Below are 26,092 nucleotides of genomic sequence, written 5' to 3' on the forward strand. Positions count from 1 at the left end.
AAGTATAAAATAATACAATTAAGTGTAATTTAACCACTAATAGTAGGTTGTTTATTTATCAAGTATCAAATGATAAAAATTTATTCGCACATTTTATCATTAAATCATAATTAGTTACCTTAATCATGACTTTACCATGGTAACTTAGTACTATAATTTAGCATAAAAACCGAATATAAGTAAGTTTTTATTAGTATCAATATATTTATTTTAAATCTTAATTAAAAGAATATAGAGAAAAGTAAGATTGTCTTACATTTGCCAATGTATAAATATTAAACCTCCCATGAAAATTGGAAACCTCAAAGCCGTTGACGAAGTACCAGCTGAACCCCAGATCGGAAACTCAGAAAAAAAGCTTGTCCGATCTGACGGAGACTTCAAAACTGATGACGGCAGATTTCAGTTTGAGAAATTGGGGAAAAAACTTAGGCCCCCATAACATTCTCAACGGCCGATGGTTCACAGTTTTCGCTTCAATCTTGATCTTGTCAGTTTCTGGTGGCACTTACTTATTTGGTCTTTATTCACAACATGTCAAATCTTCATTGGGTTATGACCAAACAACCTTAAATTTGTTGAGCTTTTTTAAGGATGTCGGTGCTAACGTAGGAATTATAGCTGGGTTAATTAATGAAGTTTGTCCGCCTTGGGTTGTTCTTTTAATTGGATCAGTGATGAATTTTTCAGGGTACATTTACTTGTGGTTAGCAGTCAACGGTGATGAATTAGTCAAACCACAGGTTTGGCAAATGTGTTTGTGTTTAATGATTGGTGCTAATTCTCAGACTTTTACTAATACTGGTGCTTTAGTTACGTGTGTCAAGAATTTCCCTGAAAGCAGGGGAATTGTAATTGGATTGTTAAAAGGGTTTGTTGGTTTAAGTGGTGCAATTATTACACAGTTGTTTCATGCATTTTATGGGAATGATGGGAAATCTTTAGTCTTGCTTATTGCTTGGCTCCCTCCATTTGTTTGCTGCATTTTGCTTAAATATGTTAGGGTTATGAAAGTCATTAATCTTCAAGAAAATGAGGTCAAGATTTTCTATCAACTTCTTTACATATCACTTGGTCTAGCTGGATTTCTGTTAATGATCACTATTTTGCAGAATAGGGTAGCCTTTAGTTTGGTTGAGTATAGATTGAGTTCTTGTATCGTGCTGCTTTTGCTATTTGCGCCTATAGTTATTGTAATTAGAGAAGAGTTAAAACTCGGGAAGAGCAAGAAACTAGTATTTGATGAGTCTGTGCCGTTGAAAGGAACAGAACAAGTGAAGTTACTTTCAAGAAATCAAGCAAAAGGAGTTTCATGGTTCAAGAATGTTTTTAAGCCACCGGAGAGAGGTGAAGATTATACGATTTTGCAAGCACTTTTGAGCATTGATATGTTGATTTTGTTTATTACTACTATCTTTGGAGCTGGTGGAACGTTGACAGCTATCGATAACATAGGTCAAATTGGTAAGGCATTAGGATATCCTAACATGAGTATTGCAACATTTACTTCACTAGTGAGTATATGGGGTTATCTTGGAAGAGTAGTTTCTGGCTTTGCCTCTGAGATTTTGTTGACAAAGTATAAAGTCCCTCGTCCGTTGATGCTTACTTTGGTGCTTCTTCTATCTTGCTTTGGCCATATTCTTATAGCAATGGGAGTTCCAAGTTTTCTTGAAGTCGCGTTGGCTATACTTGGGTTTTGCTTTGGAGCTATGGCACCGTTGATATTTTCAATCATATCTGAACTTTTTGGCCTAAAACACTATGCTACATTGCTCAATTTTGGCGGCGCAGCTAGCCCAATTGGGGCTTATGTGTTCAATGTTAGATTGGTTGGTCATTTTTATGACAAGGAAGCTTTGAAGCAAATGGCAGCCTTGGGACTTTTAAGGAAGCCTGGGGACCATTTGACATGCATCGGTATCGAGTGTTATAGGCTTTCTTTTCTGATTATTGCTGCAGCAAGTTTTGTAGGGTGCATTGTATCATACATTTTGGTGCTTAGAACAAGAAAGTTCTATAGAGGTGATATATACAAGAAATTTAGGGAGCAAGCTTAACTTTTGGAGGCTCAGAGTAAGCTTGGCCAAATAGTTTCATTCTGCCACACATTTTGTAACATGCTATGATTTATAGCTAAAAGTTTTAAGTCCTACTGATCCATTATAGGGGATATGGAATATGAAATTTAGGGAGCAAGCTTAACTGCTGGAGGCTCAGAGTAAACTTGGCCAAATAGTGTATGCTCCACACATTTTGTAACATGCTATGGTTTATAGCTAATAGTTTGAGTCATATTGATTGATTATATGGGATACCGAATATGAACCAGTGTAATACATTATACAGAAATCAAGAAAATAGATTGACATGTTGACAAATATCAAGGATTCTTGGCTCATGATATTTTCTGTTGGAGTTTGGCGCATTAAGGTTCTTGTACTGGATTACTTCTGGATGGATTTTATTGAGAAGACACTTTTTGCAAAACCAGATTTCTCTTGTTCTCTTTTGCAGCTTCTCTTATGCTTCATTTATCTTCTTTTTTTCTTTTTACAATCTCTTAAGTTTTTCTCTTGTTTTAATTTTATTTTAACGTGCAGCTTTTCTTTTCTTTTTTTCTAGACTCTATGCCACTTTTCTTATGTTCTTTATAACAAAAGTTACATTATTCATAGCTTCTATAAAATTTTACGTCAAAGCGTCTTTAGAAAGGATTACAGGTCACTAAAGGATTATAATCCAATAGAATTCACACTTCGACCTTTTTGCCCTTTTAATGCTTATTTCTTGCAATAAATGGTCTTCAAGCTGAGCAAGAGATGACAATGTAAAAGAATGCACGCTGGATTTAGATTAGTTTAAATGGAATTACATGGACAATGAGAATTCATATAGTCGACCTCAAGTTCACTTTGAATTGAGGAGCGTTTGTTGAGATGAACATGACTCGATCAGATATAATAGCCTCAACAAGACAAAACAGCGATACAGCCACTTCACAATATACTAGAAAGATTTTACAAGTAACTCAAGTTGTACACTGAATCAGATCTTGGACAACCAGAGGGTGGATGCATAAAGTACAGGTTACGAAGGGATGTAATTTCATATGCCAAAGAAATTCCAGTGCCAGTGACTACAAAAGATCATTCTCCGTATACGTAGCTTCTATTGCAAACAAAGGAATAACTCCGGTTCTCTACGTCCAAAAATTAGATTAATATTACCAGAGATGATCAAGAAAAAACTGGAAAAGAAAACAATTAAAGAACGCTAACAAACTACAATTGTTTCTCTGTTTTTTGGGTCAGAGTTCAATGTAAGTACAAATCACATTAACCAAAAGATATGCATCAATCCATCTTGTTCTTTTCTTCTTCTTCCTTCTCCACTTTCTCCAAAACCAGCAAAAGTTCAGTCAGCCCTTGGGCTGCTGCCACTTGTTGATGGCCTTTTACCAGAATATTTCTGTTGCAATAACAGAAGAAACAATATTAAACACTTCCTCCAAATGAGAATAGTAACCTAAAGTTGCCTGCATCAGCAGCTCGAATGCTAGTTGAGACATAAAACTACTCTTAGCTACTGAGATTACCTGCTTTCCAAGGTTGAATGGGATGTATCTGTATTTAATCATGTGCATAATTTGTCGTCTCATGGTAAGGACAAAAAGAACAATCCAGTAGCACAACAATATAGGCCAGAACACAGGAACATCAAAAAGGGAGAAGAAAGTCATGACAAATGCCACACAGAAAGCCTTTGTTATGGCATACCTGAAAAAAATAAAAGAGCATTAAATATTGCTGCTACAACCAAAAGGTTCAAGAAAGTACTAGATGGCCTAAAACATGCATAAAACCTCTCCTATTCTATGTTGACTATATAACAAAAGATACAGGGCAGCTTCACACCCAAACTGGTTAGGGTTGCTACTTTCTAACAAGGCTGGCTGGGGTCAGCTAAATGAATTCTGGTATCTATTCAGGCCTGTCTGATAATGACCGACGGGAGGAAAAACAAATCTTCTCCTTTCTTCAACTCATGTTTCTTACATGAAAAATAAGCCAGCACAAGATCTTATGCAAAAAATGCAGCAGTGTTTCACAACAGGAAATTCATGCACACAGGGACATAAATGAAAAACCATGTTAATTTTGAGGTGGTGGAAGACCTTCTAAAGGACCACCAAACAGAAGAAATCAAAGTAATAGGCAAAAGATTACAAATAAGCAAGAGCCAAAAGAAAAAAGGATAAATAGCTGTAGGCGCTAGGCTCAATATTCTCTTTAACAACCATGACAGACCTGGGCTAAATATTTCTTTGAAAGGGTTTAGTAACCAATCTGCAATCTCCTGATTCCTGAAGTGCCGTTACTCTTAATAGGACAGACACATTCATCAAAAATCATATCATAGGCCAGTACACTTTAACCGGTGAAAATTAATCAAAATATCCAAGACCTTGTTGCGCAGGGAAAATGGATCTCAGGTGCTACTACTTACGAGATCTTTGAAATACAGATATGGTGCAGCAACTTAAGCAATAATGAAAAAGAATTTGTATAAACAGAACCATAATGCAAGGTACAACATAAATGTTGAATATGCTGGGCAGAATTTAGAAACAGCTAAATCTATGGTCATGGTGCTGTTTCGAGGTATAACGAAGATGTTAGTGCTGCCATGTCAAATACTAAAAGCTCCAAGGGACAAAATAAGTACAATGGTGACTTAAAATTGACAAAAGGCAAATCAATTAAGAGTTACTTCAAATGCACTTATGCGATGAGGTTCTAATGCATCAATAAATAGTAGTATTCAAAGTTGACCAATAGAAACATTTCACAACGAGATAAAGCAAATTGAAGCGATTTTGATACAAGATAATACAAAATGGAGAGATGACAACACTTTCTCCTTTGAAATTAGCAAGGCAAAACCCATATAAAGCAGGAACTATTACCAGAACTTGAATTCCGGGAGGCGACGTATGAAAGGCTTGAATTCATCTGAACCTTTAGTTGGCAACAAAGGTCCGTCTGAAGGTTCGGACTCGGGGTCAACAAGAGGTGACAGGAAACCGATCAGCAAATTGAGTATATAGATGCCCAAACCGTAGGTAACAACATAGAATCCTTGAACATAATAAACCCGCAGAGCATAAAGCAATGCTAAGACAAAAGTTCCAATCCACCTATATGTAGCATGAGGAGTAGTTTTATCTAAATAGTATTGGAAAAGTTTTGAAAGTTCAAGCCTCTGTTTGTTCAATGCTGCAGCCGCTGAGGCACCATCACCCTCCATAAAAACTCAATTTCACAATCCTAGAAGTTCCATAAAACAATGCAATAAGATTAACACAAGCAAGACATTGTGGTAGAAACAGCTAGATATACATAGCCAACTGAGTGCACTACTTGCTCAAGCTACGAAATAGAAGAGTTTGGACTTTGAATTCTATAAATGATTAGACCGCTAGGAAATTAACACTAGTAAAAAGGCTGATCGCTCATACCACACACCGTAATATCAATCATTGACATGTGAACAACGATACTACTTTCTTATTACCAGACAGTTGCAACACCCTCCATGAATTCATTAATAGGCACCCAACTGTCACACTTTAAAAATAAAACTGTTGCTGGCAAAGTGACGGGCTAAAACAAAACCCATAGAAATCACATGTATTCCCGTTCAATGGTAGATCAGATGAAACATCTAGAATCCCCTATGGGGGGATCAATTCTGACCCAGACATGTGTAACCTGCCAAATCCGTCCAAACTAGGCGAGCTTGAGTTGGTGATGTACTTATTTAAGATAAAGTGGGTTCAACTTCAGTCACAACCCAAAGATCCAAAGATAACGTGAGTTCAACTTCAGATAGTAGTCACAACCCATCATATATAGTTTCATTTTATCATGCAATTATTTTTTAGTAAATCAATTGTGTAGCTAGAATTAAAAGAAAAAAATAAATAAAATGGAAAAGTGATGATTGATTTCGACGTTGACCAAAGCAAACTTTGGGGAGTTGGGACTTGAACTGACTCACCCCATCATAATTTGATACCCTATAATCCTCCATTAATAACCTTAAAGTCAAGCTCATTCGGTCCAATGGAACCCAGCTGTAAATTACTACATTACAAACGACGCAAAGAAAATAACTCTTAACACATTCTTATTTATCCTAGTCATAAAGATACCCAGAGCTAAGATCACATTAAAAAATCATTCCTAAACAAACAAAAAAAAGAAAAATATATACTCAAACAACAATAAGAATCAGATCCGAAACTGGAAATTAATACGATAAAAGAAAATTCGCCATACGATACGACAATAAAATGGAAATTTTACATAAATGTGTGGCAGTCCATGTTCGCTATTCGGGTTAGTAGAAAAATTAGGGTTAGAGAATACAAAACGAACATTGAAAAAAAATGATAATACAAAAGTTACCTTCGCTAACTGAAGATAAATGAGGAGATTGAGTCTTGGGGAGGGCGGGCAGAGGAGAAATTACGATCGGATCTGTGCTCTTACTCCACTAAAATGGGCCTGCCGACGAACGGAGAATTTTTACTATTATCTATCTTTTTTTCAATTGATATTTGTGCTTTGTCCCCCTTTTCACTAGTATTTATCATTTTCTATTCCCCTGCATTTTCTCATTTCTTTTCTTTTTCCTTTTACATATTTAATCAGGACTAATTTGAATTTATATCACTATGAATGTATATGATTGTGAACTCTTTACTGTTAAAACAATCTAAACAGAGATTTTATATTTATCCAGTTGTAACTAGATTAGTTAGTTTGTAGTTTACCATACTCTAGTTGGACTAGATATGTTAGTAACTCTTAATTAACACACAATAACTAGCTTATTCAATTTGCGTATATAAAGTAAAAAATCCATTGTGAGACCTAATTCTTTTTTTAAAATCTGATTAGTCATGACATTTAAATATCAAGAATTACATTTTTAACTATCTTTATAGACATTCGGAATGCATGAACATTATTTTAAACATCTATGAACAAAAATTCAAAACTATTTCAAATAATTTTCACCATTCGATGAGTTACTTTTATTAGTAAATTACTGACAATAATTATTAGGTCGAGCTTAATTTTGTGAATGTTAGTACTTTTATTTGCTCTTTCCTTTTACCTGGGAGGGTCGGATTTGTTTGAAAAGCCGAGGGAGACACACAATAAGGTGTAACAAAAGTAGCCTAATATTTTTTTATGTATCTGATGTAATTATTTTTTGCCGCGGGGCCAAATATGTAACTTATCAACCAAAAAAAAAAGAGTGAAGTAGAACTATCAAGATGAGGTACTGAGCCCAATCTAGCCCCAGCCTTCATTGACTTTACAGAATGTAATAGAAAACGACATTTTATCTCTTGGACTATGGTATATCTGAGTTTGAGATGCGCGTATTATGTGTAATTTGTTATAAATAGAATTGTATTTAAGGTGAACGTCTATATTTTAGAGAGATTTTAGGGTTTGTTACTTGGTGGCTAAGTCACTTTTCTCTTATAAATAGAGGAATTTTATTCCATTGTAATCCATCCCAAATCAATAAGAACACAAAAAAAGAGTTTTTTACGCGCTTGATCCTTTTTTAACTATTATTTTAAAAAAATAGCATCATTTATTATTTATTCCATAAAGAGTATTTTTTTTCATTATTGGCATATTATAAAAATTAAGGTCAACGTTTAATAAGTTAACTGACTCACTAATCACAGGACGTACTTTTTTGTCCATCTCCATTCTCCCTTTTCAACAGTCATCTTCTTCATTCCATTTTTAAAAATCTGATGCATATATGATTGCCACCTAAATTCAAGATGTATTGATTCATATGTCTTTTATACTTTGTATATCAAGTATCACTTTAATTCAAAATGTATTTTTATGTATATAATTTTTGTATATTTATTTGTGAAGTGACATCTTATTTTAAGATGTATTTTTAATGTATATTTCAAATATATTTTATATGTCAAGTGCCATTTTAATTCAGGATGTATTTTTTATATATATTATTTTTGTATATTTATATGCCATCTTAATTAAATTTAAGATATATTTTTTATGTATATTTCACATGTCTAAGTGTCGTCTTAATTGAAGATGTATTTTTTATGTATATTTTTTTGTATATTTTATATGTGTTAATTCAATGTATATTTTTTATATATACGTTTTGTATATATTAACATATATTATTATCGAAGTAATATCTTTATGTTAAGAAAGGAAGAAAGAAGGAAGAGAAAAACTTAAGAAAGATAATTAAAAAGAAAACGAATGGAACAAATTTAGAAAATAAATTGGCTTCGGCAGTAAACAAAATTAATAAGATGAAGAAAAAAAAGGAAAGCTAATAGATAAAGAGAGGGAAAAAAGGCATGATTTTGTACAAAGAATTATTGGCTTTCCATTCAAATTGTTTATGTTTGGGGATTAATAATTAATATTCCTGTTTTTAATAGAATTGTGTGCTACAAATATAAGTATTTTCCTGCCACAACTGTAATATTGGGTTTCATGCTAAGAATTTGTTATATTTTTTTTAAACCGTGATACTTATGTAAAGTTCCCATAAGAATTCTCTCTCTCTACTTTTTTCTCCAATATTGTTCTTCTTCTTTTATTGTTTCATTTCACGTTATCGGCACGAGACTCTACCGTCTCAAGAAACTCTTTGAGAAGACTAAGGTATAGGTTTTCTGCTATTTTAATAATGTCTGATATTATGAAATGAAAGTTCGTTGCCTTTGAAATTTCGGGCAAGAACTATATGTCGTGGGTGTTGGATGCTGAAATCTATTTAGATGCAATGGATCCTGGAGACGCCATTAAAGATAAAAATAAAGCATCTACCCAAGATTGTGCTAAGGCCTTGATTTTCTTACGCCATCACATTGATGAAGGGTTGAAAATAGAATATCTCACAGTCAAAGATCCACTTGTTTTGTGGAATGGATTAAAGGAAAGATATGACAACTTAAAGTTGGTCACTCTTTCACAAGCACGATATGATTGGGCTCATCTGAGGCTCCAAGACTTTAAGTCTGTTTCTAAATATAATTTTACGATGTTCAGAATTACTTCTAAATTAAAACTCTGTGGAGATAGTATCACTGACTATGATATGCTTGAAAAAACGTTCACAACATTTCATGCCTCCAATATGGTCTTACGACAGCAGTACCGAGAAAAAGGTTTCAAGAAGCACTCTGAGTTGATTTCTCTTCTCCTTGTGGCTGAACGAAATAACGATTTGCTCGTGAGAAATCACAAAAATCAACCCAACGGGTCTACCCCATAGCCTGCAGTGGATGAGGTATATTCCCATTATGCTAAGTGTGGAAAAGGTCGTGGCCCTGTTCGTGGCCGTGGTCGTGGTCATAGCCAAGGAAGAAATTTTCTCGGTGTTAATCATCCCCCAAAGAAAAATAACCACCAAAAGTGAAAAGAAAAAGATGAGAAGCCAAAAAGCTCATAAACTGAATGTTATCGTTACGATGGAAAAGGGCATTGGGCAAATATTTGTCGTACACCAAGACATTTGGTTGAGTTTTATCAAGCATCCTTAAAGAATAACGGCCCTGAAACTAATTTGTCTCTGACAATGAATTTGACATTACTCACTTGGATGTGGCAGACTTCTTTGAGCACCCTGATGAAAAAATAGACCACTTGATCAGTGATGGATACATGGTTAAAGATGATTGAGTAGTTTGATTTTTTTATTTTTCTCTATTCGTAATAACTAGCGAATAAACATCATGTAATCATAGTTCATCACATGAGTAGTAGCCATTAGTATCAAGTAGTAGTATTTATTTTATGAAATAATGTTAGTTCATTTCAATAAAATATAGTAATATTATTTCCAGTATATAGCTCAAAGTAAAATATTATTGTTTCCTTATTACTTAGACTTACGAAAGAATATTGTTTTCTTTTTCAAGTTTTAGTTTTCTTAATTGAAGAGGTAGTAATAAGAATCGAGTAAAGGGCAGTTATTTTAATCGAGTAGAGGGCGGTTATTTTAATTTGGGATATGCACATAAGGCTCAACTTGTACATAATATTGAGCATGATGATTGTCAATTGTTCCATAAACTTTCTTCAGGAATAAATTCTTCATTCCGGATTTAAAGTTAGTATTTTATCTTATTTTTCTCTTTAAAATTTTGAAATTCTATCATTTAATTTTAAATACAATCAAAGACAATAGATTTTGAATATAACTCTAATAGAGTTTGTGAGAAATTATAGCCACCCGAAGTGGTAAAATTTTCATGTCTTGCCATGATCAAATTCATGTATGATTATGAGCACAAGATGTGAAAACCCGTCCCATTGAATTTGCTTCATTCTCATTCCCTTAAGAGAATATGATAGCAATATATGATAAGTTTGAAAGAAGATAAAATTATTACCGTGAAGGTATCAACGGATGTGAACGTGGCAATAGACCAAATCATAATCATCATCATTGTGGTAATGAGAATAATAAGGATTCTCAAAATAATCCTTCACTCCATGAAAGTAATATTTATCATCGATTTGACACGAAATTTTATAAATTACATATAAATGATTATGGTCTATTCATGATGTGAATGTGACAACATGTGATTTATGACTACATATTCATTCTTGGAAGAATATGAACGTGCTAGTGGTAGTGAATATGCCACACTCACATCTAGAAGGAGATTTGAGATGAAATAAGAAAATAATTTTATTATTATGGCATGAATGGCCATTGATCACGTACCTATTGTGATTATGCCAAAATATTATGGCAATATGATTATTACAGGGCAAAAGTAATAGAAGCGACATGTCTTCCCTATAATGATTTTGACCATGACCATAATGGTATAACTTTCTTCTTGAAAGAGATATGCAACATATGGATGTTGATGAATATATGGTAGTACAAAATTAATTGAAAGCTCTAGAAGATCCAATTATACTACTTTTGAGAAATAAAATTGATTATCAATAAGGTATGGTGCCGTAGTAAGTCTCAAAGAAACGCATTGAGTTTCTAAAGTATTCGCAAAAGCGATTGGTTATATTGAAACTATAAATAAAGGAAAGATTTAATATCTTCTATTACTACAACTTGTAGCGGGGTAATATGTATGTGGAAAGCTACTTGCTCTATTCTCTAGTTTGTACTACACAAACAAAGGAAGAGACTTTTTCGTATATATACAAGATTTTAAACTTATTTACCCGGTTTTGTCTAAGTTTTCATATTTACAGGAAGTAACAAAAATTTTTTACAAAATATATACAAATTCGGTCAAAATTTACAATTTATCTACAACATAAGTACATATTTTTTGTACAGAATCCGGTCAAAAACTACAATTTATATACAATTATGTAAGTTGTAGATATTTTGTATATTGTTTCTACATTCGACATACAAAATATATACAACTTGTTCATGTCTTCTTTTTCGAGTTTCAATCTGAAATTTCAACCAAAACCACCTCGAATCTTCACCAAATTATCTCAAATTTGAGATATAAACTCCAACGGATATTCCCAATCATTTGCAACAACACCCAGTCCAAACAAAAAATAATTTCATAAAATTTTATTTTTGAATTCAAAGCTTTGAAGCTTTTTAATGGCTGTCAATGGAGTTTTTAATGGATTAACAGTTTCCAATTCAATCTACTCGCTTCTAATTAATACTATTTTGTTTATTGATTCCAAAAAGCTAAAGGAATAATAACTAAAATGATTCTCTTCATCATAGCTATTTTTTTTTCTATTTACTTCCTCGTTTTCATAGCATCTGAAGCAAGAACTTTGTTAGGTACTAATCTTCTCTCTTTTTTCACTTAACATTAGTATCATTTCTTCAGTTAATCCACATGAAGATATTATATATATATATATATATATATATATATATATATATATATATATATATATATATATATAGAGAGAGAGAGAGAGAGAGAGAGAGAGAGAGAGAGAGAGAGAGAGAGAGAGAGAGAGAGAGCGAAGAGGGAATTCCCTATTCAATTCTTAATATAATAGGGTACTCATTAATACTAATTTGTATATAATTGGTAAATTATATATCAACTTGTAATTAAGTTAAAACCCAAACAATGAGGGTAAATAGATTTCTAATGTAGTACATATAGGTAAAAATTCCACAAAAGAATGTCACAATAAAGTAGAAGTTTATTGATATAAAAACTCATATCATAATAAACTTAGAGTTTATTGATAATTGCATACGTCATGGTGTAAACCTAAAGTTTATCAATATTGATAATTTATCCAGTTGGCATAATTGATTTATCCATGTTAATTTAAGCATGTTGTGCAAATATAAAAGAGAATTCGCATGGGTAAATATTAAAGAACTAGAAAGATCTTTATTAATTCTCTTATGTTATTTGTTCTCATTAATTAATAGATCAACTAAAATTGGGATTGAATCCCATGAATGCTGGAAGGAATTTTTACATTCCTATACATTATTTGAAACTTTATTACCCTCCCTACTCAAGTTTCAATTTAATTACATACTATATACAATTTACCAATTATATACACTTTAGAAATTAAATGAATATCCTTTTATATTAGGAATAAATTATTTCCCATCCTTATTCTTTCTCCCTCCTGCGCTCTCTCTCTCTCTCTCTCTCCGTCTCTCTCTCTCTCTCTCTCTCTCTCTCTCTCTCTCTCTCTCTCTCTCTCTCTCTCTCTCTCTCTCTCTCTCTCTCTCTCTATCTATGTCTCTCTCTATCTCTCAATCCCTAATTCCAGTAATGTAGAGCAAAGGGAAAGAGAGCAGCAATTCCATGCTTATTGAAATTCCAGTAATGTAAAGATGAAGGTGTTGCACAATTGGTGTTCAAATTCCAGTGATGTTGCACAATTGGTATTCAAATTGAAGTTGTCAATCAATAAATCTTGAAGGTGTTTGACTCTCCACCATTGACAACCATTAAAAAACTTTGAAGCTTTGAATTCGAATTTGGGTTTTTAAAAATCATTATTTGTTTGGATTGGGTATTATTGCAAACAATTAAAAATATTGTTTGAAGTTTATATCTCAATTTTGAGGGTGTTTTGGTGAAGATTAGACTTGATTTTGGCTGAATTTCAGATTGAAACTCGAAGAAGAAGAAGAAGAAGAAGAAGACATTGCATACATTATACTTACGAAATTGTAGTAAAGTTGTAGTAAAATTGTAGGTAAATTGTATTATGTTGTTCATATATATTTTTTTATTTAAATATTATATGAAAGTTGAACAATATTGTATAAAAATTGTATTTCAGTTGTATGATATTGTAGTTATATATAACTGGGTAGAAATAATGTATGAAAGTTGTAGATAAGTTGTATAATATATAATTAGTTGTATGAAATTTATTTTTACTATGTATAAATCAGATACAAAATATACAAAAGACATATTGTATAAAATTTATATAAAAATTTATAATTAAGTTTTATGTTATTGTAGTTGTATTTAACTTGGTAAAAATAATGTATGAAAATTGTAGATAAGTTGTATAATATATAATTAGTTGTATGAAATTTATTTTTACTATGTATAAATCAGATACAAAATATACAAAAGACATATTGTATAAAATTTATATACAAATTATATGTAAGTTGTATGATATTGTAATTATATATAACTGGGTAGAAATAATGTATGAAAGTTATAGATAAGTTGTAAACACAAGCAGTATAACTTAGTTGCCTGAAATTCATGACATACATAGTTGTATTCTTCAAAATCTCGACTTCGAATTTTTACGTCAAAGTCGACGACTCCAAGCTATTCCCAACAAGATTGAGCAATACTTAATTGATTTTCAACACAAACATTTGAGTTTAATTGAAATCAGATGAAGCTTCAACTTGACAACGGTGGAACCAGATCTTTTTTCTCAAATTTGGCTTGCCAGTAGAGAATATCTAATAAAATCACTTAATTTTTTGAATTTCTTTTAATGATAGTCAACTGAGTGCTTTGTGTGCAAAGATAGATGAATTGGATGGAGGAAAAATTATGAATTTTGTGAGGGATATTTTTATTTTACCAAAATTGGAAACTAAAATCAATGGATACTGTAGTTGGCTTAAATTGCTGCAATGGTGGAAGATCTAGAGAGAAAAGGGGAAAGAGAAGAGAAAAAAGGAAATGGGTATATCCCTTGATTGAAGGCACTAATAATGGATTTGGAGTCTTTTAAAGTAGAATGTATATATTTTGTAGTTAAAACATATTTAGGTCGGGTAAATACAAAAAACTTGGACATTTTTCATAATAAGGTTTCAAATAATGTATAGGAATGAAAAACTCTCATGCTGGAAATATCAAAGGTGAATATGGGCCCATTCACCTATCACGTATACCACATAAGATGCATCTATGAGATGTTACATGTGCGATTATTATTAACCCGCAACATGGTGTTTGCGAGGTAACTTGCTCAATAATTTAATTTAGAGTATAATTTTCAGATTTTCTATTCAAGGCAGTTCATCTTGATGAATTGGTTTACATCACATTTAATTTAGCAAAATAATTTATTGAGTACCTTAACTTAATAGATAAATTGTTGCTTATGAGAACAAAGTTATGTATATCAGTTTGATATAAGTTATATATGAAAGTATATTAAATTCTCCCCTCACAAGTGGTTTGGGGCCAGGAACCAAATAATTCCATCTTATTATTATTGATGTGCGGTGTATATTTTGATTAACACCATAACACACAAATGTGAGTTTCAAAAGTTGAGGAAGCAAGTTAGTTTTTCTAACATGAGGGGGAGACAGGATAAAAGTTGAGAAAAAGTTACGTGGAATGAATTATCATTTGTACATCTAGATCCTCGAATAAGATAATATGAACTTGAAGTTCATAAAAAGATAATTCATCTGTAATATATTGCAAAGCATGCCAGACGCATTTGCTGACCCAAAGAAAATAACTATATTCTCAATATAAATGCTCCTATTAGAATAAGTCTATGGTACGTTTAAAGCGTATAGAAAATCCAGTTTCAAATAAAATTCTTGATAAAGAAGATGAGAAAATGATCAAAATGATCATAATAAAGAGGCAAGTGATCTAGAAGATCACATGACATAACACTTTATAAACTCTGATGAGAGGTTCAGGTACCTGAAAATATGAATGAAGTGATCTTTATGTTATATCTTTATGAAAAAAATGAGGTTGGAACCGATATAAAATGTTCGTCGACTACATCTATGATAACGCTAAATATATATGAGTATCTTAAGTCTGGAGAAACAATTCAAGTAGAATTGGTTTCATATGAAAGAGATGTAGTTTCGCTTAAAGCATATATAATTCTTGGTCTTGAAGTACCATATTCTAAGTGCAATTTGTGCACATATGTATCTTGCTATAACTATAAGCATGATAATAAGATTGTAAGAGTCTTTACCCAATATTGAAATGACGATTCCAACAAGATCATATGAAGACAATACATCTATATCAGGAATGGTGATTTCAAGGTGAAACAAATTTGTTCAAGTTGATACGCCTGATTTGTTTAACAAATCTATACCAACATTTTTTTTGAATATGGTGCACAAGATTGGAATGCAAGGACTCAAATATCTGAATTGATGTTTTCATCAGGGGAAGTAAATACGCGTTGTACTCTTTTTTCCTTACAAGGTTTTGTCCCACTGGGTTTTCCTTGCAAGGTTTTTAATGAGGACAACCAAAAGGCATATTGTTAGATATGTGTACTCTTTTTCTTTCTCTAGATTTTTTCTCCACTGGGTGTTATTTTAGTTAAAGTTTTAATGAGGCACATTATCTGTTGAATAAACATTCAAGGGGGAGTGTTATAAATAGAATTGTATTTAAGGTGAATGTCTATATTTTAGAGAGATTTTAGGGTTTGTTACTTTGTGGCTAAGTCACCTTTTCCCTATAAATAGAGGGGGTTTATTCCATTGTAATTCATCTCAAATCAATAAAAATTCTCGCTCTCTACTTTTTTCTCCATTATTGTTGTTCTTCTTTTATTGTCACACACACACACACACACACACACACACACACACACACACACACACACACACACACACACACACACACATATATATATATATATATATATATATATATATATATATATATATATATATATATATATATATGCTGTGCACCGGCCCAAGCTCTAATAGATAAATTAATATAATTTAAATTAATTAATTTAACTTTGTATTCTACAGATTTGAGCATGATAAATAAATTTAATCTCAATTTTGTTCCCTAAATTCAATATTTAAAACACTTGTCAAATATTGAGAAAATTAAATAAGGAGTATTTCACATGAAATAAATGCAATTTTTCAATCATAAATTTTTAGATTTTAATTTTAAATATTATTTTCTTTACCCTCACTCAGATATTTTTTTAACTCTTACAAATTTTTAAATTTTAACCCTAGCAAATATTATACATAGCCTATATTGGTATTATTCTTTATGTCTTTAAAAGAACGATAATGACACTATATAGGGGACTATCTATTTTGATTTTTTTTTTTAGCATGAAAATAATTTCTTTTCATTAATAATAATTTATTTCTAAACCTTTAATATCAAATACTTACCTAAGTATTATTTTGTCACCTTATCTTCTTAATGTTGCTCCTAATATTTGTTTGAGGTGTTAGTTTTTAAAGTGAAGTCATCTTTTTTCCTCTAGTTAAGTTAATATTTTTACTGGTTATTTTTTTATCAGTGCCCTCACGACACCTTTGGCGGCATGATCATTTCTTATTCACTTGTGTTCGGAATCTAAGGGATGAATCTTTCCCTTTTTAATAATGACATACTCGGTTAGGTTACCATTTAAGTTTAAATCCCAATTAAATCCTTTTTCCCCCTTGATTCTTCTGTAAAAATTCTTCAAGTTTTTGCTCCATTTTTATAAATTTATTAGCATAACTTAAACGTCCTTTTTTTGTCTTAGTGGATAATTTATCTTTAATATATATATCATTGTAAAAAAGCTAATACCTTCACCAATATTACACAAAATTTGCACCAAGTAAAATCATATAACTTGATAATACTTGTATTTAAACTATTGAACTTTGCATGTTTATCATCGATCATTTTAGATTTTTTTAGTATTGTATGCCTAACTCATTTGACTTTTATTAAGGAAAATAATTTTTTTTACTCCAATAAATATCTTGTATTACTTCCACGGTATTATTTTTGTATGTTGTTTCTCTAATGTAGCTATCTTAATATATGATTTGATGCCTTGCTAAATAGTACAAGGATAGGGTCAGGGAGGTATGTGGGGACTATGAATCAGACATTTAAAAACCCCTCAAAGGTTTAGAATTTTTATATATTATCAAATAAGTCATCTAAAGTAATAATGTTATAACTCAGGGGTATAAATAAGTACTAGGTGTGAACGCATGGAATGAGAAATTGAGATGGGCCCTACAGTTTCAACCAACTTATCTAGTATGTATAAGCGATGATGCTAGCACGTACAATACCTCTAAACCAGATAAATTATGAAATACCATAAATGCCCCTACTTAAGCAAGCATGTTGACGGGGAAGTGCTTGATATATTCTTTCAGCTACCGAATATAAATAGTTTCTGGCGCGGGTTAAAAGTAAAATAAATTCCAATTTAATAACCATCTCAACCATCATTTGAATGACCTTAAAACGCTAACTCAGCCCAGCCAAGTGGCCCATGAGCTAGCATATGTACATGATAGTTGGGAGTAGTACTTTGAATGAGCTTAATTTCGTGAATGTTACTACTTTTATTTATTGAGATATTTAGAGTTCTGATTGACTTATTTTAAGTGTTTTCAAGTCAAAATAATTTTTAAGTCATTTTATAATATTTGGGAATGAGTAAAAAAGTATTTTTAAGCACTTATTTTTAAGTTAAAATGACAAAAGCAAGTCAAAAGCTAGAATTCCCAACTTATGATTTAAAAGCTATTTTGACTAAAAAATTACTTAAAATAAGCCCATCCAAACGGACTCTTAATGATTTTTTTGCGCTTTAACAAAACGATTGTGACAAAGCAGCTGCAAATATGTCAAAATTATACACTCACATACATATATATTGAACAAAATTATTTTTCTAGACATTTTAGTAGGTGTTTGATATTGTATTGATTGTTAAATTTATACTTCACGCATTAATTACCCATAATTAAGGAATTTACACGAGAGAAATGGCGTATATGTATTTATTGGTTTGGTACACTTTATGCATACGTATTTTTCTCCTCTCAACTGCTGCCTACATAGTTTGGAAGAATTCTAATAAATCCAAATCAATTGTCACATTTTCGTGTTAAATTTGACTGCATTATTGCTATAAAACTGTGCAGAAATCAGGGAACTGCAATAATTTATGCAACAATTGCATCGAATTTCACATGACAAAGACGACAGATGTTTGAAAGTTCTCTGATTAATGGATTACCGTGTTTTTTTGTTTCTTTTTGTTTGTGGATAAGCAATTTGTAAATCCGTTTGCAAAGTGGATAGATGAACTTGTATTTTTCCCATATAGAAGCGGGGCAACTGACATGGCTAAATTGTGTGCAAATCACGCTGCCAAGACGCGTGAATATTTTTTATTAAAAAAAATATTAGAATCAGAATAAAATATAAATCAGAAAAAAAAACCTTTCCTTTCCCCTTATCTTTTCCCCCTCCCTCCCACCTCGGGTCTTCCCTACTAAACTCCCACCTCCCCTTTTCCCCTCGCCTCTGTTCTACCATATTAACGAAGTCAAACATTTTAATTTTTTCTTCACCATTTTTTTCATTATATATGCTCCTTCTAATTTTAATAAAGAATAAAACTGTCAACAATCAAACTCGAAATATATCACATCGAAGTATAAATTTGGGCATAACTTTCGCCAGCCAAACACGAGAAAAAGGCAGAAGGGACATCGGTTTTCATTGTATTAATGGGGTCCAATCATACTTGTTGTTTCTGATTTTACAAAAGGTTAGCAAATGCTTTGAATAGGAGAAGAGTAATTTTTCTTGAAGTTGTAATGAATTTTCTTTTATTTTGACACTGAGTTTCAAAATTAGACTGATGTTTTTTCTTTCTTCTTGGTATTTTTTCGATTTTGGTTTCGACATTGTGAAGTCCCACTTTGAATGGATCAGATTTGGACTTTTACCGTTGGAAATGGGGGCTGGACGGGGGAAGGTTCTTCTAGCAGAGCTATGGTGAAGAATAAAAAAAGGGAAAGACGAGAAAAAATAGAAATATAATAAATTGATTTTGGAAAAAGACAAACCTATAAATTACAGCTGTCAAATAATAAATGATCTAAGAATTTAATGTGATATTTATATCGAGTAATTGAGATACACGTTCTACGAAAGAAGTTTATTATAAGTATTTTTATCGAATTAAAATATTAAATTGGGAGAAATGAAAATTTTATTATTGGCTTTAAAATCTGATGCAAGTTTAGATGGCAAAGAGGCATTCTTCCTTTTTAAAAAAAGGTCAGAAAAATGCCAAATTATTTTAGGCACATAGACCCAAATAGGTTGAGCAAAATTGATTGAAGTTGAAGGGGGAATAGATGGGATTGAGATTGTACAAAGATGACGTGGAATAACAAGAACCATTTGTAGTTGTCTGGTAGAATAAGTAGGTTCGTGGCTCTTAGAGTTGCCAAAGGAAAAAACCAATTATAGTCTGAGGTTATTGTTATGTCCCTTGGTGTTATTAGTCGCTGCTATCAATCAATAATATATTGAAATTATTGAAATTCCTTTACTCTTAGGTTGAGAAATTTTGATCAACTTTTTATTCGAGTTCTAAAAATAAAATAAAAAAATTGATGAAAAATAACTCTTCTTTAATGAGTCTATCCAACGTGAACTTGAATTTATTACGGTCAACGAACTTCAAAAAAAATAAAATAAAAAAATATTTGATGACTAAACTCCCGCTATACCTAAGGTTCAAAAAATAATAAAATAATAAGTATCTATTGTACACAATCTTAACTTACATTTATGTGAAAAACCGTATAAAAATCAGTAAATGACTTTTAATATCAACTAATGATCCATTCTTATTCTTAAAGCGAGCCGAGCCGAGCTGATTAGAAGCGGCGCTCATGAGTCAGCTTGACATCGTTCCATGGTCTTAAGATTATGGGGAGATATTTCTGTAGAAGATATTTTGTGCATATGATCTGGTCTCTACAATGTAATAGCCCGTTTGGTCAAGCTGTAAAAATCAGCTTATTTTAATAAATATTTTTTTAAAATTATAATTTATATTTGACTAATTAATTTGAAAAGTACTTCTGAATAACAATTAGTATTTGATCAAGTTTTAAAAAACTACTTTTAAGTATATTTTTTTCAAAGAGAGAAGTTACTTTTTTCTAATTTTTAAAGTTGCTTCTGTTTATTCTCAAAAGTACTTTTTTTTCGTTCAAAAGCTTGGCCAAACACCTTAATTTTAGAAAAAAAAAATACTTTAACAAAAAAAGAAAAAATATTTTTGCCTCAAAAAAATTTGGCCAAACATGCTATTGACATGTCATGGACTACCTAAAATCTAAACACTATTCATTTCAAAAGATTATACATACGCATCATTTAATTTCGTTTTGGAAACTTTTTCATATAAATTGCTAGTTAAAATTTAAAACAAAATTATTATGAGGGAGAAAGAGAAAAGTAGAAAAAGTGCAGACAAATGGACCCCAACGTACACTGAGACCATATGTTGGCAGCTCTTAAGATGGCTTTTAGCATGAAAATTTTGGGTGAGACTTGTGATTCTCTTTCTTTTTCACTTTTTTCTATGGTCTTTGCTTCTTCATTTCCTTCACCTAGGAACCATATATTCTATGTACGATGAATTATGAAATCATGTACCATGTTCTATCTCTTCAAGTTCTTTCTTACTGCTGGTGAGTTCATTTTTTTAAGTTGTTCTAGTCGAACACCTCAAGCTTCTGTCTTTTGTAATTCATAGTATCCCCTTCATTTCCATAGATGGTTTCTTTAGATGGATTTTTCTTGGTTTCTTTTGGTGTTCTTGTTTTAGAACTTGAATCATGGTTAGTACTTGAATCTTGTAGCAATTTAAGTTTTCTGTTACTGTATTTTGTAACTGTTTTAGCTGACAATTGTCCTGGAAAATTTCTTGTGGTTGTTAGTATGTATGTTTTCTCTAAAAAATATTTTGGGTGTTTAGATTTGGTCAACCTAGATGTATTGATTAAAATGGGATCTTTAGAAGTTGAGGTGATAGTTTGTTCACTATGCAATTGGTCAGATTTGATGCCTCTATTTTTCTTTTGATAGTTGTGTCAGTAAAAATTAGAACTTCTATTACTTTTTATTCTTGTATAATATTGGTCTGAGAGAGCTTAAATGGAGCGATATGGTCGGTGCGGATTCATATAGTCAACCCCTACTTCTTTGGGATTGAGGCGTACTTGTTGTTATTGTTGTTGTAGTATAATTGTCTTTCCATTGGAATTGAGTATTAACACTATAATCTTTTTTTTTTGGGTAAGCACTATAATCTTCACTAGCATCCTTCTAACAACAGTGAAAAGCATTATGTGCTTAGTATTATCTGATCTAGGGCTGTTTTAATTCTCTTTCCTAGGTAAAGGAGACAACCACATGATGAAAGACTGAAGGAAAACTAATATTCTAGTAAGATATTGAGCCAATTCATAATGTCTGATCGTGTTACACAATCGTATTCGGATTGTGATGGAAGAGCTGGGAAGTCTATGCATTCAGTTCAATCTGTTTGGATGGCGCATTGGACCAGAACAAGCTACAATGCTACAGCAGAAACACACAATCACGCTCCTAGTTCTAGCGCAAACAAGGAAAATGATCAAGATTCTAAGCCTCCCCAGTCAATTGTTAAACTGGAGACAGTGTCTAGGCTTTCTAAGTCCATCAAAAGATTAAGAGAATCTGAAACTCAAGCATTTGGAGTCGTTAACGAGACCCTCAGAACAAGTTCAAGAACCATTGCGAATGAAACTCTAGGTTGTCGCAGCATTCTTGCATCGAAGCCTTTGCCTGATAATCCTATCCAGTATTTAAGTAGAGAAGGTGAAAAGACGCGGAATCCATTCATAAGATCATTTCTAGCAGCAAAAGATGAAGTGCCAAGATTGGGAATGTTAGAGCCTGAACATTATAATTATCATAATAATTCAGCATCATTGGTCTGTAAAGAGAAACTGAATGATCAACAAAAGTTACCACATCCTTTGCATGATGTAGAGGCAATGAGAATAAGCAATACTATGGACCCTGTAATGGGACTAGCTGGATATTATTCCCGCATTTCTCAGACAACTCATAGTTTGTTAATCACAAATAGAACAGATGCTAATCTGTTGGAAGGAAACAAAGTCGTTCGGAATTCAAGGATATGGAGTGAATTCAATGGGAAGAATGTATCGTTAAGTGATAATGATAGCCCATCTAAATCTTTTGGTCATTATAAGGGAGGAATGAAGCTTCAACTTTTAGACTGCTCCAAAGGCAGTGAAGGAAAAGAAAATAATGAAGACAGTAAGCGTTCTAAAGTTGTGTTAAAGAATGAATCTTCAGCTGAAACTGATACTATGGACATGGATGTGTTTCAGCAGAAGAACCAGCTTTGTGGTATGTATTATCTTTAGATCTTGAATTCTTGATTAAAGCTACCTTGCGTATCACTTCACTTATTTAAGTGGCTTAACTCTTCTTTAGATTTTATTTCAATCATCATCTTGGCATCTTGCTAAGGTGTTAACTGATCAAAGAATTTCTAATGCTTACTCTGAGTGATAGTTATCCTAAAAGAAAAAAGAGGCTTAATCTGAGAGATACTGTTTAAATGAATGCATATTTTTACTCGTTTAATGAATCTGTCTTTCTGAATTTTGCAGGTCCTAGTTCTTCCATAATAAAGAAGGTAATCAAGAGATTTCTTTAAATCTTCATAACTTCCCATCTTTTAACCAGGTTTTCAAGAGTGCATTTGCTTTATTTTTAGGTTCATAGTGATAACTGCTCTTGTATTTCTCTTCCTACCAGCTAGTTGCCAAGCATAATGTGAAAATTCAGGGAAATCAAGTAATAAAGTTAGTTCCAGACACCCGGTCATTGTATGATAAGTTTAAAACCAAACAAGTTCTTCAGTAAATAAGAAATGTTCTTGCTTGTGTTGCCAGTCTCAACCCCCGAAAAAAGTCAGAAACTGAGCAAATTTTGTGTTATCTTATAAGTGTATCTTGCACTTATAAGATTACTGATGAGCGCATATTTGCTTGTTTGACCTATAATCTAGAATCTTGATTCTAATAGCAGGTTTGAGGGTTAAGTCTCTAGAGCAAGAAGCAGTATATCTCAATTTTGACCATTTGATATATCTTGCAGGTGAATAAAATGGACCAAATTTCACCTCGGTCTGCAACTGACTGCTCCAGGAAAGAAGCTGGACGCAAACGGTTCTACTTGGATATAAACTTGGAGCTGCCTGCTCCAACTGATAATGCGGAGCCAAGTTCTTCCAGAACTGAAAGTTTGGACTTGGATTTAATACTCGCCCGTGCTGAACGGCCCACTTCTTCAAGAACTGATTTCTGTCCTGAAGGGCTTCTTGGACAGGACCCTAGTAGTAGATGGGTTAAACGCCTGAAAGTGGGCGCTTCTGGTTCTTTGGCTTTTGGTACTAAAAGCTCCAGTTTAATAGGGGAGTCATCACATGAAAAAGCACACAAGTTCCTTAGCAAAATGACTAAAGCAACCATGACTAGCTCCCAGCCAACATCTAGTAAACTTCACGGTAAAGAATTGATGGCTCACGAAAACTCTAGCCCCTCTTCTATGAACAGTATCAAGAAAGATCTGGAGTTATTGACTTCACACTCTTGGATTCAAAGGTTGCTTCGTGATAGGGCTACCGCTGCACAAAAGAGGCGGGCCCAACCAGTGGTGGTTTGTGAGCCTCAAAGCTCAAAGTTGGAGATTGATGATTTCCAGAAGAAGCAGCTTCCGAGTCTTGGCGCCATGGCTCTCATGGGAAAGGCAATGAATGGTTTTCAGCCATGTGAATTTCACAGAAGAGGCCCTTTAGTTGTTTGGAACACCGGGAGTTTCTGAAAACTACCTAGTAGAAGCAGATACCAGAGTGCTCTGGCGTTCATGTGCTCGAGTGACCAGGTGCATTTTGGAGCTTCATGTAAATAGTTGGTGCTAGTAAGTACTTTGTTTTTATTTTTATTTTTATTTGGCTTCTGTAATTGCTTAGAAGGTGATACTTTATATTTGAACACAATGATGAAAGCACCAGACATCTTGTTTCTTGAATAGGATACTCGCCTGGCTGCTTTCATCTGCGTGTATACAAACTAGATACTGCAGTAATTACATGCCAAAGAGGTTTGGAGATTTCTGTTATCGTGATTGGATTATGTGCAATCTTGATTGTTGTGGCTGAAACCGAGTTCTTGGGAGAGTTGAACTATGCCAACTTTACTTTCCGGAGAACACCAGTGGCTGACAGCTTAACGCGTGCTCCTCTATTCAGCTCAGACAGTTTTTTGAGATTGAGGATTAACCTATAGGAAGCATGATCTGTTTGAGAAGTTTTTTTGTCTTCCATATCCCTCTCTGATAATTGATTATGACTCTTGTTAAAGATTTGACTTTTCCTTTGTTTCCTTTTTCACCTGGTCTTGCAATGCCATATCCAACTCAAATATTGCAGAAATTTGGTTGTTCAAGATTGCCATTTCTCTTTTTGCATTTCTTACATGCTGACAGTAACTTGTGTTTTCTAATATGAAGAGTATCTGATGCTAGATTGTAGTTTTTAAAACCAAAAACATAAATTCTTGAATCTGTATCACACAGTCCAGGGGATAAGGAAAACATTATTGGTAAATGACCCCTGGTAATTTGGCTTTTGGAAAATCGGAATAAATCCTAATTACATCACAGTGGTCAACAAATATACTATGATACACATTACACTGTCATTTTGACTCAGAAGTACAATTTCAAGAAATGGCAATACTATTCACTCTAGTAAATGCATCACTGGTGGTTCACATTTTGAAAGACCAGAATAAATCCTAATTACATTATAATGGTCAACAGATATACTTATGCAATACAGAGATGAATAAGGCATATTATGTAGTGAACCCATATTATATTGAAATGGATTATGGGAACCACATACACAAATATAAGAGTTCATCTTCAAATAATTACAAATGCTTAAAACAAGTAACCAACTCTTCCATAGGAAGAAGAAATGAAAAAGGGAGAAGGGAGAGAGGTTCCAGATTTATCCTCTAACAAACTAAGTAAAATAAAATAATCCAAGTTCATAGCTTTGCCTAACAGAATGTTTCCTATTGTATATATAGGTATATGCTCCATCTAACCTGGGTCCCAAATGTAATTTGCTAAGTTCTCAAATGTGCCCTCAGCCTTAGTCTTTTGGTCATTTTGATTCATAACAATTCCTCCAACCTCAAAAAGAACCTTGTCCTCAAGGTTCGAGTGAATCAATGTGAGTATCTCAGTAGTGCCAAGCTGCAAAACAGTACAACTGAATTTGTCAAGACTCAAACATTTGTCGAGAGTTGTTGCAACAAGAGAAATATCATCATTGTCTTCCTGGTCAATCCAACGGAGGAAATATAAAAATATCCGCATGACAATGATAACATTCAACAAGGAATCCAAAGCGACATTAGCATTGTGAACTCTCTTTTCACTTGATTTGTACGTAACATCAAATGTGCCAATGATAAGTTGATTTGCCTCCTCAACGCTGCTAAAGTCTTCCAGAATCTTTACTGGTACATCCGATGGAAATTTAGTCAAGAAACGACACTTGAATAAACAAAGTACATGATGAAATTTCTTGAGCACATCAAACGAAAAGTTAAA

At 32.6% G+C, this 26,092-nt stretch overlaps 3 protein-coding genes across 7 annotated transcripts; 2 read left to right on the plus strand and 1 right to left on the minus strand.

The window, feature by feature from the left end:
• The first annotated feature begins 263 nt into the window (after nt 1-263).
• Nucleotides 264-2,490, plus strand: LOC107762691 (protein NUCLEAR FUSION DEFECTIVE 4-like). The gene has a single exon (XM_016581065.2). It carries the CDS (start codon nt 390-392, stop codon nt 2,058-2,060), a length of 1,671 nt encoding a protein of 556 aa, XP_016436551.1. The 5' UTR covers nt 264-389; the 3' UTR covers nt 2,061-2,490.
• A 585-nt stretch (nt 2,491-3,075) lies between these two features.
• LOC107762692 (protein RER1A) lies at nt 3,076-6,645 on the minus strand. Its single transcript, XM_016581066.2, has 4 exons — nt 6,474-6,645; nt 4,970-5,330; nt 3,599-3,779; nt 3,076-3,471 (listed from the first exon to the last, which is right to left on the minus strand). The coding sequence occupies exons 2-4, from the start codon at nt 5,308-5,310 to the stop codon at nt 3,418-3,420; spliced, it is 576 nt and encodes a 191-aa protein (XP_016436552.1). The 5' UTR covers nt 5,311-5,330; nt 6,474-6,645; the 3' UTR covers nt 3,076-3,417.
• Nucleotides 6,646-20,791: 14,146 nt separating this feature from the next.
• Nucleotides 20,792-24,899, plus strand: LOC107762693 (protein PHOTOPERIODIC CONTROL OF HYPOCOTYL 1). Of its 5 annotated transcripts, none has more exons than XR_012702825.1 (5): nt 20,792-20,928; nt 21,783-22,807; nt 23,074-23,099; nt 23,564-24,385; nt 24,480-24,899. XR_012702825.1 is itself a non-coding variant. In XM_016581068.2 (4 exons), the coding sequence occupies exons 2-4, from the start codon at nt 21,856-21,858 to the stop codon at nt 24,287-24,289; spliced, it is 1,704 nt and encodes a 567-aa protein (XP_016436554.1). In that variant the 5' UTR covers nt 20,792-20,928; nt 21,783-21,855; the 3' UTR covers nt 24,290-24,899. The 5 variants fall into 5 exon arrangements, 2 of the variants coding, with proteins under 2 accessions (XP_016436554.1, XP_016436553.1); XR_001642857.2 differs by having other exon boundaries at nt 20,916-21,075; XR_001642858.2 differs by having other exon boundaries at nt 20,916-21,075; nt 24,500-24,899.
• Nucleotides 24,900-26,092: the final 1,193 nt, after the last annotated feature.

This window comes from Nicotiana tabacum, chromosome 19, assembly GCF_000715075.1.
Source record: "Nicotiana tabacum cultivar K326 chromosome 19, ASM71507v2, whole genome shotgun sequence".
Classification (NCBI taxonomy): domain Eukaryota; kingdom Viridiplantae; phylum Streptophyta; class Magnoliopsida; order Solanales; family Solanaceae; genus Nicotiana; species Nicotiana tabacum.

Excerpts from the sequence above, each read along its gene's own strand:
- LOC107762691 (XM_016581065.2), top strand. The coding sequence starts at position 390 with ATGACGGCAGATTTCAGTTTGAGAAATTGGGGAAAAAACTTAGGCCCC.
- LOC107762692 (XM_016581066.2), bottom strand. The coding sequence starts at position 5,310 with ATGGAGGGTGATGGTGCCTCAGCGGCTGCAGCATTGAACAAACAGAGG. Across the intron at positions 3,780-4,969 it reads CTCCCGGAATTCAAGTTCTG|GTATGCCATAACAAAGGCTT; the intron begins GTAATAGTTCCT and ends TATTTTTTTCAG. Across the intron at positions 3,472-3,598 it reads CATTCAACCTTGGAAAGCAG|AAATATTCTGGTAAAAGGCC; the intron begins GTAATCTCAGTA and ends TTATTGCAACAG.
- LOC107762693 (XM_016581068.2), top strand. The coding sequence starts at position 21,856 with ATGTCTGATCGTGTTACACAATCGTATTCGGATTGTGATGGAAGAGCT. Across the intron at positions 22,808-23,073 it reads GCAGAAGAACCAGCTTTGTG|GTCCTAGTTCTTCCATAATA; the intron begins GTATGTATTATC and ends TGAATTTTGCAG. Across the intron at positions 23,100-23,563 it reads GTTCTTCCATAATAAAGAAG|GTGAATAAAATGGACCAAAT; the intron begins GTAATCAAGAGA and ends TATATCTTGCAG.